Source organism: Mustela nivalis (assembly GCF_964662115.1).
Source record: "Mustela nivalis genome assembly, chromosome: 6".
NCBI classification, from domain to species: Eukaryota; Metazoa; Chordata; class Mammalia; order Carnivora; family Mustelidae; genus Mustela; species Mustela nivalis.
The window spans coordinates 6,037,394-6,055,095 of record NC_139025.1 but is presented as its reverse complement, the minus strand read 5'-3'; the positions used below and the strand labels follow the sequence as shown (position 1 = coordinate 6,055,095).

Sequence of the window (17,702 nt, the reverse complement as noted above, 5' to 3'; positions counted from 1 at the left end):
GCGCCTGGGTGGCTCAGTTGGTTGGACGACTGCCTTCAGCTCAGGTCACAATCCCAGAGTCCTGGGATCAAGTCTCGCATTGGGATCCTGGCACCACGGGGAGTCTGCTTCTCCCTCTGACCTTCTCTCCTCTCATGCTTTCTCTCACTGTGCCTCTGTCAAATAAATAATCTTTAAAAAAAAAAAAAGAAAATTGACTTTGCAAGGCTTTTTGAAACTTAAAAATGACATTCTTAGCCTCATGTTGTATCTGTGTGATAGTTGCTTGAATCATTTTTCTAATCAGCGTGAAGTGACCTCTCCTGCATTCTAACGGGTGACAGTAGATACGGACTACCTTTTTTTTTTTTTGGTCTAGATTTCAAAGATGGTCAAGGCCGACTTTATTTTAGGATTCCGATTGCCATCTGTTATAATACACATTAAATGTACCGTCTCGGCCATTTGTAAGCACACAGTTCAGTAGCGTTAAGGACTGTTGCACTATGTTGTGCAGCAGATCTCAGGAAGTCTTTCATCTTTTCTTTCTGTTTCTTTTTAAAATTATGTATTTATTTATTTAAGTTTTAATTCCAACCCAGTGAACCTACAGACTTGTATTAGTTTCAATGAGAATTGCTTGTAGAGCGATTCAGCGCTTCCGCACGAAGGCCGGCGCTCGTCAGGACAAGGCCCTCCTCCGTCCCCAGCGCCCCCCCCCCCCCCCCCCCCCGCTTCCCCCATCCCCACCTCCTCCCCCCTCTCCTCTGCGCACCTTCAGTTTGAAGAACTTCTTCACCTCACAACACCGAATCTCTACACCTGTTAAATGGTAATTCCTATCCCCAGCCCTTGGCAATCACCTTTCTGCTTTCTGTCTCCGGGACTCTGACTGCTTTCCATTTATTCGTCCCTTTGTGACCGAGTCCTTTCAAGTAGCGTCCTGTCCTCCAGCTTCATCCATATTGTGGCATTTCACAGGATTTCCGGCTTTCTTTTTTTTCTTTTTTTTAAAGATTTTATAATATTTATTTGACAGAGAGAGATCACAAGCAGGCAGAGAGGCAGGCAGAGAGAGAGGAGGAAGCAGGCTCCCCGCTGAGCAGAGGCCTGATGCGGGACTCCATCCCAGGACCCTGAGATCATGACCTGAGCCGAAGGCAGAGGCTTAACCCACTGAGCCACCCAGGTGCCCCAGGGTTTCCTGCTTTCTTAAGTCTGTGTCACACACCCCCACACCCCACATTTTCTTTATCCAGTAATTGTTGATAGCCATTTGGCTTGTTTCTCCCTCTTGGCTGTTGTAAATGATGCTACAGTTACTGTGGTTGTACAAATAGCTCTTCAAAATCCTGCTTTTAATTTTTTTGGGTGTATACCCAGAAGTGCGATGGCTGAGTCACAAGGTAATTCTATTTTTAATGTTTTGAGGAACCGCCATACTGTTTTCTATAATGGCGACACCATTTTACATACCCACCACCAACTTTTAGTACAAAAGTTCTAATTTCTTCTCATCCCTGCCAAAAACTTGTCATTTTCTATTCTTTTGCAAGTGGCCATCCTAATGGATATGAGGTGATACCTCATTGTGGTTTTGATTGGCATTTCTCATACGATAAGTGACACGGAGCATCTTTTTTTTTTTTTTTTTTTTAAGTAATCTCTATGTCCAATATGCGACTCAAACTCATGACCTGAGATCAGGAGTCACAGACTTTACTGACCGAGCCAGCCAGCTACCTGGATATTTAGCATTTTGTTACATGCTTGTGGGCTGTTGTTTATCTTCTCTGGAGAAATGTCTGTTTAAGCCCTTTGCCAATGTTAATTATTTGAATTATTTATTTAAATTAAATTATTGTTTAAATGATCATTTAAATTATTCCTTTTCCTGTCCTTCTTCCAGAGCTGTAGGATTTGCTTATGCATTTTGGGTGTGAGCTCCTCATTAGAGACGCCGTTTGCAAACATGTCCTCCTGTCCCGTAGATTGCCGTTTCACTCTGTTGTTTCCTTGATGCACAAAAGTTTTTCATTGTGATGTGGTTCCAAGTGTCTATTTTTGCTCCTCATGCCACATCCAAGAAATCATTGGCAAATACAATATCCCAAAGATGTCCCCTGGTGTTTCCTTCTGGGGCTTTTATGGTTTTAGGTCATGCATTTAGGTCTTGAACCCCTTTCGAGTTAATTTTTGTGTATCATCTAAGATCAGGGTCCAACTTCATTCTCCTGCGTGTGGATATTCAGTTCTCCCTTTGCCATTTGTTGAGAAGGACTGTCCTTTTCCTGTCGTGTGCCCTTGGCTCCCTTGTTGAAGATCATTTGGCCATATACTCAGGGATTTATTTCTGGGCTCTCTATTCTGTTCCATTGATCTATTTTCTCTCTTTGTGCTAATAAAGATACCCCACCAAGTTGATTAGTGTTACTTTGTAGCTTATTTTGAAATCAGATACTTTGAAGCCTCCGACTTTGTTCCTCTTTATCAAGCCTGTTTTGGCTATTCAGGATCCCTTGAAATTCCTTCTAAATTTTAGGATTTTTTTTTCTATTTCTGCAAAAAATACCACGTTGATGCATTGAATCTATAAATCATTTGGGGTAGGATAGACATTTTAACAATATTAGGTCTTCCAATTCATGAAAATGGGGTGGGTTTCCACTTATTTATGTCTTCTTTGATTTCTTTTAGCAAGGTTTTATAGTTTTTCACGTACAAGTCTTTCACTTCGTCAGTTAAATTTATTCCTAAGTATGTTATCCTTTTTGATCGGGCAGCAAATGGGATTTTTTCCTTTTTTGTGTTAGTCGTTTTTAGTGTATAGGAATGCAACTGATTTTTGCTGATTTTTGTATCCCATAACTTTGCTTAAATTATTTATTAGGTTTAAATGTTTGTGTGTGTGGAATCTTTAGGACTTTCTACATGTAAGGTCATGCCATCTGCAAACAGAGATAACTGTTTCTCTTTTCTAATGTCAGTAGATTCCATTTCTCTTTTTTATCTAATTGTGCTGGCTAGGATTTCTAGTACCGTGTAGAACAGGAGTGACACAAGTGGATCTCCTTGCCTTGTTCCTGATCTTAGAGGTAAAGCTTTTAGTTTTTCAGTGTTGCATAGGATGTTAGCTGTGAGCTTTTAATTTAAAAGCTGTGAACTTTTATTATGTTAAGACAGTTTCCTTTTATTTCTAATTTGTTGAGAGTTTTTAACATGAAAGAATGTTGAGTTTTGTCAAGTGCTTTTTCTGCATCCATTAAGATAGGGATGTGGTATTTCTCCTTCACTATGTGGTATTTCTCCTTCATGTGGTGTATTACACTGGTTTTTGTATTTTGAACCATCCTTGCATTTCAGGTCTAGATCCCACTGGGCTATGGTCTAATGGTTCCCTCTTACCTGTGGTCTCGCTTTCTGCAATTTCAGCTGCCCATAGTCAGCCTCAGTCCAGAAGCACACATGACCCTCCTTCTGACATACCACCAGAAGGTCAGCAGTAGCCTGGCATTATGTCACAGTGCCTACCTCATTCATATCACATCAGCCCATCACATAGACATGGTACTGTGTCACATCACCACAAAAAGAAGGGTGAGTAGAGTATAATGAGAGATATTTTGAGAGACAGAGCCCACAGTCATATAACTTTTATTATAGTATGTTGTTATAATTGTTCTATTTTATTCTTAATTACTATTTTTAATCTCTTACTGTGCCCAATTTATAAATTAAACTTGATCATAGATATGTACTTATAGGAAAAAGCTGTAAAAATAGGGTTTGGTACTACCCACTATTTCGGGCATCACTGGGGGTCTTAGAACATGTACTCCATGGAAAGGGGGGAGACTCCTGTAATCCTTTTAATGTGCAGTTGAATTCACTTTGATAGCATTTTATTGAGGATTTTTGCTTCAAGCTTCATCAGGGATATAGGTCAATAGTTTTCCTTCCTGTGTCTTTGTCTGGTTTTGGTATCATGAAATGAGATTGGAAGAACCCCCCCACCCCCCACCCTTCAGTTCTTTGAACAAGTTTGAGGAGAATTGGTGTTAATTCATCTTTAAATGTTTGGTAGGACTCTCTGGTGATGTTCTCTGGCTCTGGGCTTCTCTTTGTTGAAAGACTTTTTTTATTACTTTTGCAATTTCCTTCTAGTTATTGGTCTGTTGGGGTTTTTATTTCGTCGTGATTCAGTCTTGGAAGGTTGTATGATTCTGGGGATGGGTCCATTTCCTCTAGGCTATCCACTTTGTTAGCATATAATTGCTCATAGTAGTCCCACAGAATTCTTATCACTTCTGTGGCATCCACTAGAAAATCCCCTCTTTCATTTCTTTTTTTTTTTTTTTAAGATTTTATTTATTTGACAGAGAGAAATCACAAGTAGTCGGAGAGGCAGGCAGAGAGAGAGAGAGAGGGAAGCAGGCTCCCTGCTGAGCAGAGAGCCCGATGTGGGACTCGATCCCAGGACCCTGAGACCACGACCTGAGCCGAAGGCAGCGGCTTAACCCACTGAGCCACCCAGGCGCCCCCCTCTTTCATTTCTAATTTTAGTTATTTGGGTCTCTTTTCTTTTTTCCTAGTCAAGCTGAGGATTTGTCAATTTTGTTGATCTTTTTAAAAAAATATATAGTTTCATTGATTTTTTTTCTTTTTTTCTATTCCCTGTTTTATTTATCTTTGCTCTAATCTTTATTAGGTCCTTGACTTCTACTAACTTTTGTTTCAGTTCTCCTTTTCCTTGTTCCTGGAGGTAGAAAGTTAGGTTGTTGTTTGAAATCCTTCTTCTCAACGCACATCTTTACTGCGGTAAACTTCCCTCCAGTATTGTGTTCTCTGCATCCCACAGTTTTAGGGTGTTTTGTTTTTATTTTCATTTGTTTATAGATATTTTCTAAATTCCCTTGTGATTTCCTCTTCGACACATTGGTTATTCAAGAGCGAGACATTGTATTTCAAGAGTGACTTTTTTGAGAGAGAGCGAGAGCGAGCGAGCACACAAGTGCACGTGGAGGGGGAGGGAGACACCCTTAAGGAGGCTCCATGCCCAGCGCAGACCCCAACATGGGGCTCGATCTCACAACCCTGAGATGTTGACCTGAGCCGAAATTAAGAGTTGGATGCTTAACCAGTTGACTGAGCCACCAGGGCACCCCCTCAAGGGTGACTTTTTAAAGTAGCAAATTATTGTGGTGCCCAGCTGGCTCAGTCAGTAGAGCCTGCGACTCTTGATCTTGAAGTCGTAAGTTTGAGCCCCACATTGGGTGTGGGGACTACTCAAAAAAAATTTCTTTTTTAAAAAATAAATAAAGTAGCAAATTACTAATGGAAAATGAGAAATTCTTTCCCTTTATTCTTGGATAAAATAGAATTTTATCATTTATACCTCTTATATATTTGGAATTTAAATAAAATAAAAACTTTTTTCAGGGCAAAAAAAAAAAAGGAAAGGAAAAATTGAAATACAAACACAATTTCTGGCTTTCAGTTCATTTCATGAGAGCTTACTTCCAACATTCTTGCTCCTTGATTTTGTAGAATTCTCTCTGGTCCTAAGTAACTTTGATGTAGTGTGATAATGCTCTTCACTTTATAGACTGTGGATGGCTTTCTTAGACCTCGTAGGATTAATGCTAGATTAATGTGGCATAAATGCTAGAATTCCTGGCAAATTGTACTTTCAGTTCTAGTGTTTGAAACGTGTACTCAGAGTAGGGTAAGGCTGGGGAGTAGGTTTCTGAACTGACCAGAGAAGTGAGGCAGGGCTCCGGAACCGGACGGATGCTCTCCCCGGGGTGTGAAAACACGGAGGCATCCGTGGGTGCTTTGGGCCCCCCTAAGTCAGTGAAGCTGGCAGAAATCATTCGTCAATAATAACAGAAGCATATAAAGTACCATGTTTTTAATATTGGTATCACTAGTCCTCAAAATGACTTGGAAGGTAGATATTAGTATTTCTATTTTATAAGAAGACTGAAGCTCAGAAAAATGAGGAAACGTCCCCAGGTCCCACAGGCACAGAGCTGGGAAGGGGCTCAGACCCAGGTTCACGTGCATCTAGAGCCTGTCCTCCTCCCACGACGCTAGGCTGTTTCCCCCAGATGTCCAGGTCAGCATTTACATCGGCTCATAAAAAGCACTTGATATAATTACCGTTTGGAAATGATTCCTCTTGTATGGCCCATGCTGTCTGCGCGCTGCTGTCAGGACAGCGATGTTCTGAGATGTCCCCGTGGGTGCCGATGGGAGCAGCTGATGGGACCTTGTGGCAGCAGGTCTGGGAGATAGGACTGCTGAGTGCTTAGGGGCTCAGGGGCTGGACTCCAAGGACAGAACTGGCCATCTGCTGTGAGCAGAGGCCTGGGTCCTCTGCCCCCGTGTCAGCTTTATTCACGAGAGCTCATGGTTAGTGACTGCTCTCAGCAAGATTAGCTTAGGAGGAAAGGAAGGACAGAAGGGAGGGAGGAAGGAAGCCTGGTTATTTGTAGCCGCCATATCGTGTGCCTGTGTACGTGTCAACACTTAAACAACAACCTTCCTTCCAGAAATATTCTAAGGCCTTTGCAGATGCTTCTTTTTACTTTACAGAATAATCAGTTTGGTTCGTCTAATCAGCTGTTGTCAAGCAGCCAACCAGTAATACGTGGTTTTCTCAATTGAGTGTCCAAGACTCTTGGTTTTCAGGGTAGGACATGATGATCCATTAATTTTGTTTTTCTGGCTTTTATGGGCATCCGTGGATGTGAGTTCCCATCCACTTGGATGCTGGAAACCCAAACTGTAGCCTCTAATTATTCCTCTGTGGTCAAGTTCCTATAGATCTCTCATTAGGAGAGAATTCTGAAAAGAGCAAGAAGCACTCTGGGCATCCTGAATATTAAGAATAAAATAGCTTTCAGGACGTTTCAAATATGTTTACAATCATGCAGGAATTTTTCTATAATCCGAGTTTCAAATTAACCAAGTCGGGGCATCTGCACTGTGTGGATGGATATATGTTTGTTTTCTGTCCTATGGGTTTTTTCAGCCTGGTGCTTAAGAACAAAATCTCCTTTGGAAATTGTCCAGCCCCCAGCGGTTGTGCTTTGTGTCACCAATTAAGACTTCGATTGGGGGCTTGATTTGGAATCCTTGGGAAAAGCTTTGTTTCCATTAGTCAAAGGAAAAAAGGCAGAAAATCCGGGGAAGACATTCTAGGTCATACCTAGCTCAGCGGGGTGCTAACGCGGACAATAGAGTAACATTTCCACTGGCTCAGAACAGAGACAATCACTCATTCTTTCTGCTCCTCAGTAGAGTTTTACAATAGCCGAGCTGTGAGAAGAGAGATCAAAAGAACAAAACTGGTACAAAACAGAGCATTATTTTAAAAACATGCTGTTCCAAGTGTAAATTAGGGGGGATAAGCATCTATGGCTTCAAAATAAACAACTGACAGTGCTTTGGAAAAATGGTTACACCTGTTAGAAAGACCCATTTGTAAATGCTGGACACGCACGCAATCTCAAAAAGTAGAAAAGGAAATCTGATTGTCTGGGGGGAATTTTAATTATTATTATTACTTCTGATATATTTCCTTATAAGTCAGATCCATTGAAACGTAGATGTTAAACTCACCTTTTGAGTCTGTTTCTGTAGCAAAATAGAGATAGAGTCATTCTGCCATTGAACAGAGGAAGATGACTTGGCCCCTGTCCCTTGATCAGAAGTGACACAGTCACCCCCTGGGTTTAGGGATCTGGGTTCACATGGTAGAACAGAAGTTTCTGAAGATCCGTCAGATTCTCCAAGACCACTAGCCTTCCTAGGACATGACGAAGAGAGGGAGATAAGAGCATTTTGTAATTACTGAAATGAGTGATCTCCTGCAAGAATTGGAACTTGCTGGGGCGCCTGGGTGGCTCAGTCGGTTAAGTGTCTTCCTTCAGCTCAAGTCATGATCTCAGGGTCCTGGGATCGAGCCCCCATGTCAAGCCCCACATCAGCCCTTCCTCCTCAGTGGGGGTCTATTTCTCCCCCTCACTCTCCCTCTGTGATCTCCCTCTGTCTCCCCCTAACCCCAAAATATAATCTTAAAAAAAAAAAAAAGGAATTGTAACTTGCAGGACACATTCCAGATTGGTCCTTGTCTCATGCCGACTCACCAGTGCTCAGCCCAGCATGCCTCGTAAGGTCAGTGCCTCAGGAATATCTGTTGAGGGGTGCCTGGGTGGCCTGGGTGGCTCAGTGGGTTAAAGCCTCTGCCTTCGGCTCCGGTCATAGTCCCAAGACTAGTCCCAGGGTCCTGGGATCGAGCCCCGAGTTGGGCTCTCTGCTCAGCGGGGAGCCTGCTCATTCCTCTCTCTCTCCCTGCTTATGATCTCTGTCTGTCAAATAAATAAATAAAATAGTTAAAAAAAAAAAGAAAGAAAGAAATATCTGTTGAGTGGATAATTGTTCTAATCAAGGATCATCACCCCAGTGGGTGATGACAGACGACATCTCAGGAGACCTCTGGTGGTATGCAAGCGCTACCTGTCTGTTTTCTGTTTTTTCAATTGTAAATGTTTGGGATCTTCTTACACAATTCTGGAAAGCCAATCCTTGATTCCAGATCACATAATGAGAGACACATAACTGTAGCTTGTTGCTCAGAGTTGCTGTCTAACGTAGGAAGAAAGCTTACCACCAGTCACCCTTGCATAAACGTTCATTAAGTCTACAATTCAGTTTAAATTGTCAAAAACCTTCAAATGGGTGCAGAATGAAATATAAAGAACCATTTTATTTTCAGAACTTAGAAGGTTTTTGGCTTGGCCCTGGGGGTAGAGACCAGGAGCAAAAGGCAGAAAAGATGGGATCTATGCATTTTTATACCAGAAATGTTTTACTTGCTTTAAGTGCTAAAAAATGTATTCCATTATGGTGCAGTCTCTCACAAGCCAGACCTTCTACCACTTTCACAATGAAGAGAAATATTTTCCCTTGCTGTCCAGAGGAAACATAACTCCTTCGATTTTTCGCTGCTGGTTATCGAAGGAGGCTTCTCGCAGTGAGTGTGCGGTGTTACTCCCTCTGGCTGAATGTCTCGTCTTCCAGCTTTCTCTTCTGTCCTTCGATTAGAGTCCTGGTAAATCCTCTTTAATTCAGAAGAGCTCTTGGCTCTCAAAAGGAAATATCTTGTTTTTCTTCTGTATCCAACAATAGTGTATATATATATATATATATATATATATATATATTTTAAGTTTCACATTTTAATGCAAATATGCAGATGACTAATATCTGGGAAGAGCCGTGATGAATTACGTCCCAGTCTGTACAGGCAGACGGAAATGTTCTCGTTTTGGTGTGCGCTGTGTGTTCTGTTATTTATTGAAGCTTCGCAAAATACTTTTCCCATGCTTCCGTCGTCACTCTCGGTTGTCTTCCACTTTGTCCCCGTGGCTCTCGCGCGTAGATCGAACAGGTCTGTGGGTCTCCTGAACACGTGCGGATCAAGCAGAAGGACTCGAAGGCGAGGAGCCCTTCAGCTGAGCGCACAGTGTGGGCGCCGGAGGTCTCGTTACCACTGCAGCACGTCGGTCTTCAGCGTCTCCTGTTGGTCTAGCCTCAGATCCTGTAACCGTGTTAATGACGGACATTCGTTGGATTTTCAGATGTTCGACAGGTCCTCAGCCCTGTGTGCATGTAGCTCCTGAACCGTGCGCAGGCCTGAGTAGGAAGCCCCGCAGAGAGAACGAGGAGGAGATAATCCCATTGGAGCTCCTGTGTCCCTCTGTGTCCTCATCTGTAGAAGGGGCTCACCTGACCTTTGCGGGGGACTCGATTAAGTCCCATATGCCAGCCGAGAAGTTCTTAGTTTATATGGCCCGTCCCTGCCACCTGCTCGTTCCTGGTGCCCCCTGGTAGATCAGGCCGCTAAGCTCAGCATTATTAGAAAACCGGTTAATGTTTGCTGTAACTGATGAACACTCATGGCTCTTCCAGCTCTGGAAGCGTCTTCTATACTAGTCTTTAAGTTGCCATGAACTTGCCATGAACTCCCCGAAGGACACCACGTGGGTGACGCTCGGGCTGGTGGCTGCTGCCGCGGCTGCTGTCCCGCGGGGCCCGTCGGGGACCAGGCAGCGTGCCTCCGAGCCCCATGCTAGGTGCTTGGCAGAGAAAGATCCCGCAAAGTTAAATCAGCTCACTGTGTCTTGTCTCTGGAAGAAATTAAACTTTAAGCACAAAGGTTTCTAGAATTTTTAGACCTCAGTCCCAAATTTGAGAAACGCAGTGCTCTCCTAAGATCTGTAATTTCCTTGTCCCCAAATTGAGCGTTCTAAAAATGCACAATTTTGACCTTAAGGCATCCCCGTTCAGATCGCAGTTGTGAGATTCTGGTGCTCCAGATCCGAAGCTTCCTTAGTTCCCGGAAAGTCTGTGCGGAAAGCGCACCGATGTCATCACAATGACGGTCACGTGGCTTGTTTTTGCTCACCCAGAGGGCGCAGTGGTTTTTCAAAAGCTGATACGCAAAAAACAAAAAAACTGATACACCATGCAGGTTTTAAAAACATGCAAAGAGATCCTTCTCTGAGTGCTGAGCATTTCCAAAGGGAAAGGGACTGAACCTGGCCTGAAGGAAGGGGGTGAGGACAGGCGAGTCAGAGTGGGGGGGGGGGGGCTACTGAGAAACGCCATTGCGCAGCTGTGCTGTGTCATTAGGAGAAGGGGGGCCTCAGACCCTCCCCCCAGGAGTGTAGCCTTGGTCGTAACTGCCGTGATCCCGTGTTCCCCCGTTGAAATGGGGTCTGATCGGCCACCCTCCCTGGGCCCGTCCTGTCGCAGCCACCTGGCACTAGTGTCTCGTCCCATCTCCACCGGCAGCCCCGGCTCTGTCTGCACCTGCCTCCTCCTGCCTGCAGGCCCCTCTCCTGGCTTCCTCCTCCCGCCTCTCCAGCCTTCTCCACGGGCTGGCTCACATGCCCACGGGCCAGCCCGCTCCTCTCTTACCGAGAGCAGGTGTTAGAGCACCTCGCGACGGGCTCTCTGTGATATGCCCACTTACTGATTCACTTATTTCGGTCTTTTTCACTGAATGAACATCAAACTTCTGTACCAGGTTCTCAAAGTACATAAGAAGGCCCATGAGCTAGGGTCCCGAGGTGAACGCGTGGCCTGCTGGTGAGGACCTGGACATCACAGGGATGCCCGTAATTCACGGCTGTGCTCCAGGCGCTGCGCGTCCCACCTGCAGCCCGGGTCCTGGCCGAGGTACCTCGTGCCACATGGGTCTGCCGTTCTCCTAGCACATCTCTCCCCGCCTGTGGGATGGCGACACATTCATGCCACTCATTTCATCTCTCCCAGAAATTCGCCGTCTCCAGGAAGTCTTCCCAGACATCGCCCCCAGACCCCCACCCATCCGGCTCCCCCTGGCTACCCTGCAGGGGTGCTACCTCCACACTGGGGCATCACACACAGGGTGGACCGTGTTAGTCATTACCGGGGGTGTCCTATTTCCATTTGTCCCACATGTGCCCTTAGACCAGAGCTCCTCTGTCTCGGCACTGTGAACTTTGAGGGGCTGGGTGGTTCTTGTCGCCAGGTTGTCCGGGGAGTTGTGCAACTTTTGGCAGCATCCCTGGCCTGTCCACCTACTTGATGCTGGTAGCAGCCCTCTCCCTGCAGCTGGGACCATTAAAGATGTCTCCAGACATCGCCAAATGCCCTCTGGGGGTGTCACCCCTGCCTTAGACTGAACCCTGCTCCGGGGCAGGCTCCTTCTTGCGAAACTGCTGGAGTGCGCTCAGCCGTGGCTGGGGGGGATTTCCCTCGTGGTTTCTGCTGTGACATTGAACTGGGTACCAGTTGCCAGTGTTCCAAAGGCAGCGAACAGAGCATTGATTCCAAGTGACGTTCTGCAGTGAAGAATACGGACAGACAGACACACACACATAGAGACAGACATTCTATAGGTAGGATCAGAGCCGAGCTCTTAAACAGCCATGTGAAAGTACAATGTTCCGTGTAATATATTTTTATGCTTGGCAGTAAAATACAAGCTCCCCACTAAGAATCTCGATGCCCTTTGCCTCTCCCTGTAGCGCCATCAAGAGGACCAGCTCCTCCGAGAGAGTATCTCCTGGCGGCCGGAAGGAAAGCCATGGGGATTCCAAAGGAAACCGAAACCGCACGGGATCCACGAGCAGCTCTTCCAGCGGCAAGAAGAACAGTGAGAGGTAAGCGGCTTCCCTCTGGGCTTCTGCTGTCGGCATGTTCTGTTACTTCTTTTCCCCAGAGATGAATCAGAAGATCCCCTAAAATGCACGCGAGCTTGGAGCTCTCCGCGGGGGGCAGGCCTTCGGAGAGCGCTGCGGGCACTTCGGAGAGCCACTGGCCTGTGGCGGCAGGCCCTCCACCCAGCTCCCGCCGTCACTGTCCAGCTAGAAATCCCACCACCCTGGTGCCGACAGAAAGAATTCCCACGAATTCTTGGGAACTGGGGGAAAGACCATTCTGAATTTCCTTATGGAGCACTCTATACTTCTAGTACATTCTGCTGCCATTTTGAAATTAGTTTCACTGGGTTGTTTAACTTTGTCAACCGTATTTCCCAAGGCAGACTGGATGAAAAGTTGAAGTTTTATCATTTGTCAGAAAGCATTTTTAATACGGAGCCGATACCAGGTATAGGACCGTTTCTTTCTGGTCTCCCAAAACACACTTACTTCTAATTCTGAACCTTTGAGGTTAATTTATCATGGATCATGATGATCACCTACACAACTACTAGTAGCCTTTTATTAGTGAAAGGGAATTGTTGCCGTTTTAATGGGCCGTGTCAGGTGTACTAACGTGTGGGGCACGGGAGACCGGTGTCTCTGGGCACATACCTGACGCTGCACTTTATTCTCTTTTGAAACATCGTTCTACTCTCTCTCTGTTGAGCAAGGCTGAGGAAGGGATTTCAGCTTCGCAGGCTAAACGTGGCTTTTTCCCCCCAAATGTTTATGTAAGAAGAAGGCTTAGTCATAAAGCGATCGACTCCAACCCACAGGCTGTAAAAATTCCAAGTTTGTAAATCCACTCGGATTCAGCCCTGCAAGGAACCTTAAATTCTTTTTGAGTTTTATCCCTGAAAGGTACCTTTTGTGGAAAAGATGCAGGCACTTTCCCCAACTGTATCAGGTTAGGGCCCCGCACTGTCAAATAACAGCCTCAGAGACTGACATGGGCCTCTGTCTTCTAATTTAGACTGTTAGTACTTCTTATCAGAAGATTATGTTAATTGGACCATAATATCTTAGAAATAAGGCCACGTGGCTCCGTTGGCAATAGAGCGTAAATGGGCCTTGCCGCAGGCTCCTCTGAGTTTAGGGTAAGCTTGGAAGTTGGCCTGAAATGTCTAGATCTTGGCAGTTCTTAAAAACTTGGCTCCTTCTGTGCACATCTGATTTTTATTAAGAATTTCCAAAGAGAATCTGCCTTGTGCAAACTCCAGATCTGTTTTATCTTTCAAATCCTATGGCATTGATAAATGCACTGGGTAAATATTTCCATAAAAGATATTTGCAAAAGGTTTTGTTTGGTTTTGTTTTGTTTTTACTGCCACGGTAGGAAATTTTGATTTGGAAATGAGGGATGGGGAAAATCTTCTCATTTTCTAAAAATAACTCAAGCAACTAAACATGTCCATTTAAAAATAAATCCTTTGTTTCGTTCGGACCCAGAAAAAGTTGAGGCCTGTGTGCCACTGAACAGTTGAGTTGCACACACCTGAGAAGGAAAGTTCTTGCCTTCTCGTAGGTAATTGCTGATGTGGCAGATACCTTCAGGGGCCCGAGGGAATAATAGCCCAGTAACTGAGACAGGAAGAAGCAGCACGGAGAAGGTCAAGTTGGTGATTCAGTCTCTGCCTGACTCTCTACTTCCTTCCTCCTCTCCCTTCCCCGGTGAGCAGCCCCCTTCCTGGGCTCTGTTGGTCTGGCCCCAAACCAGAGCTGGAGTCTCCCGGACCAATGCCCAGTGGCCGGGTCTTAAAGTGTTGAGAAAAAGCTGTAGGGACGTGGCCTGACATAACGGTCTTTAAACCACCATGGTCTTCGGTGCTCTCAGACGGTGTGCTCATCTCCTGATCACTCCAATGTCTGTCTGTCCATGGTTCCAGGAGGCCGTCGTCCATTTTCAGAGCTGGTCTTATGCGGTTCCTGGGGACAGCAAGACAAAATGGAAAGGGCACAAACTCTAGAGTAAAAGAAAGGTCTGGGTTTGTAAACCAGGAACTTCTCCAAGCTTCAGCTTTCACTTGGGTGCCTGAGGGATCTCAGACCCAGTCGCCTCAAATCTTGTCAAACTGACTGCGAGGAGAACCCCCAGCCCAAGGCTTGGCACCTGGTCGCGGGCATCATGGTGGTGCGCCTGTGAGAGCACGAGGCCCGAGCAGAGCACAGGAGGATCGTTGACAAGGCTTCTGGAACTGGGAACTTTCTTTCCCTCACTTGTGAGATAAGGGGGTTACGCGGGGGTGGAAGCAATTAGCCTTGTGTCTGGTCCGACACACATTCACTGAGGTTCGTGTGCGTGATGCAGTCCCAGGAACACAACCTGAGTTCGGGCAAGATCTAGAAGGGCTCAGGGGGACAGGGGTCGGGGGTCAGGGGGTGGTCAGAAAGTGTGACACGTCTGCACGGTTGTCCGCGCTGCACCAGAAGTGAGCAGGGCTGCAGGCGAGCTGGCCGGCATGCAGGGAGGGAGAGTGAGCCCAGGGGTGACCCTGAATGGGCCCGGCTTTGTGCAGCAAGTGCGCCGCGCACCCACGCCGGGGCCGTTTCTTGGGAGAAGCAGACTCTTGGCTCCCGAGCGCACGTTGCCACACACCATATGCAGAGCTGTCTTCGCGCATGTGGCCCTTGTACGGAAATTGGAAAAAGCTTCCTCTCGCTCCAGGAAAACAATCCCACGTCAGCACGTATAGTTCTCGCTGAGAATTCCAGCAAATATGAACACTCCATAGAGCTCGTCTAAATCCTCATGTCAAACATAAAATAATCGTGTTTTTGAGGTCCTCAATGTTCACAGTTTCCGAGATAGACTAATTTACTTGAAAATAATGGTGTGTTTTACTTCCATAGAAACCATGTTCTTTTATGAGTATCAATGTTCCTGTGTCGCATTTTCTTTGGAAGTGGTCACTGGATTTGACGGTCATTCTTGTGACCTTGTAGGCTTGTCTTCGAGTGTCTAACACCTTAAAATACTCTGCTTATAACAACAGCATGTAATCTTCGCACCAACAAGACTTACATAAAAACAAAAGCAATATATGGCAAGGTTAATGTTTACTCTATGGATTACTGATGATAAATATTAACAGTTACATAGTGATTTGTGTTGTAATGAAGTACGTATTAAATTTAAATAGGAAATCAACAGTAACATTCTGATGAACGACCTGTGCTATCTAACATAGCCTCTGTAGCAACCCAATAGGGATTTTTTTTAATTTTAAAAAAAAAGTGTTATTATCAGACAGAAGAACAACTATTACTTAGAATGCAGTTTTATGTAAAATGTTGCTTGACTGCTTGAGTGTTTCAGTTAGAAAACTGGTCCTTCCCCCTCTTTGTAATTCTAACTGGAGTGACATATATCAGTTTTGTAAACTAGATACTTTGATTCCATCAAAAAGTTGTTGTAATGGGCTCATTTTGTTGGAACAAGAACTGTCTCAGCTGGAAACCTTGTTAGAACACACATTTATTATTAAGACACACACACATACACACACACACTTAAACTCCCCACCTCAAGAGTCAGCAAAAGTGGAAAGAAAAAAAAAAAAAAAAAACTTCAAAATAGCAAGGATGTGAAAATGCCCCCTGAGAGGCTGTTTTGTACTGAGCTACCTGAACGCCTGTTCCAGCTGCTTTATCCAGACTGTAGGGTCCGGAACCCTGAGCTGGGGACTCTGAGCTCTATCCTTCCTCCAGCTCTAGTGTTCGATGAAATAGTCTTTTCAGTGACACCTCGAGGTCCTCAGGGCTAAAATCTGTTGTTTTACTTGAACATCACTGAGATTGTAATCTGAATCTTGACCCTCAGCCTGGCAGCAAGGGCCTTTGTCTGCTGGCACCCCTTCTTCTCTTGGGCCCCGATATTCATGCGTCTCTAACACCAGCTCTTACTTGTCCCCAGCAAGAATTTTTTCTCTGAGATAAATGGTGTATTGCACAAGTAACGTGTGCTCCCCCATGATCAAACCCAGTCTGAATTAAAGAAATGCAAACCTAAGTAAGAAGATAGTGTATTTAGAAAAACCTTTCTTGTGTAGGGGCACCTGGGTGGCTCAGTCAGTAAAGCATCTGACTCTTGATCTCGGCTCAGGTCATGATTTCAGGGTTGTGAAATCGAGCCCTGCGTCAGGCTCTGCACTCCACACAGAGTCTGCTTGTCCCTGTCCCTCTCCCTCTGGACCTTCCCCGACTCTCTCTCTCTTAAATAAATAAACAAATAAATAAAATCTTTATTTTTTAAATAGAATCTTTTAAAAAAGAAATATCCTTATTGTATTATAAAACAGATTTTTTTTTAAAAGGCTAAAACCCCCACACAAAGAAATACATAGTTTAATGAATTACACCTTCTAGCACTTAGTTGAGTAGAGGGTTTTGCCCTTCTAAACTGCATGACGTGTATGTGTCTGGAGATTTGGCGGGGGTCGATGGTTGGGTACATTTGGAGGAACTCTAGCTGATGCTTCAAGACCCAGCGCAGGATGCCCCTTCTCTGGGAAGCCTGCCCTGGCTCTTGGGTCTGAGTCTGATTGCTTAGTGCCTGCTCATTCGCTTTATCTGGAACTTCCTCCCCGCTCACCCCATCCCCACGCAGGCCTCTTGCCCTCCCTGGAGCTTTGGGAAGGCAGAAGTTGCTCCTTATTATTCTTTGTATCACTAGCATCTCACACAGGGCCTGGCAGCCAGTTACTGCTCAATAAATATTTCTGGCATGAATGAAAGAATATATATTTAATTTTTTAAAAAAACAGACCAAAAAAAAAAAAAAAAAGTCATTTAAGAAAATGTGTGAACAGCACCACCTACTGGTAGACAGGTTTGACACGACCCTTCGGATTCCAAAATGTTTTGCACTGGAAATGAGGTGACTTGAGTTACGCATCTTCCCTTTACGGAAAAAGGGGTTCACTTTCCAAGCTGTGGGGCCATTTATCTTTTAATAAATGTTAAAGTGATAAGTGCTAATATTCTGTATGTTGTTATCATTAGGAGGCTGGCAGGCAGAGGGCCTGGAAATATGTGCAGCTTCTTATCCATGAAATTCGGAAGAGGGAAGGGACATTAAGTAATCACCGTGTCCCGGGCGCTCTGTGACACACTTTATCTGATCTGGCCTGTACCTGACAGTGGATTTAGTCCCATTTTGTAGATGAAAGAAGGTAAGGCTTACAGAGGTAAAGCTTCTTGCCTGACCTGAGTACAGGAACCGCTGACTTCAAAATCTGGGCTCGTTCTGCCACATTAAGCTGGAAGTATTGGCTGCAAATGTCTATGAAACGGTCTTTGTTCCCAGCGAGGTCTCCAGTGACTTCTAAACTCTTTTAGATGGTTCCTAAATGACCCTCTTTCTAGCAGAAAGCCGCGTAAGGGCATTTATATGGAGAGTCATTACTTACGCGGTAAAGTATTTTGATTTCCAGTGGAAATGTTATTTCAAGTGGGTCCTTTTCA

At 44.9% G+C, this 17,702-nt stretch overlaps 1 protein-coding gene across 7 annotated transcripts in view; it reads left to right on the top strand.

Annotated features, from left to right (window-relative positions):
- The window catches only part of EML1 (EMAP like 1), a 170,277-nt gene that overhangs the window by 113,108 nt on the left and 39,467 nt on the right, over positions 1-17,702 (top strand). For all 7 annotated transcript variants that reach the window (XR_014313538.1, XM_082737637.1, XM_082737638.1 and 4 more), the window contains one exon: positions 12,063-12,197. Coding sequence is in view for 6 of the 7 variants with exons in the window: in XM_082737637.1 (XP_082593763.1) it covers positions 12,063-12,197 (135 nt within the window). In the remaining variant the exon portion in view is untranslated. The remainder of the gene's footprint in view (positions 1-12,062; positions 12,198-17,702) is intronic.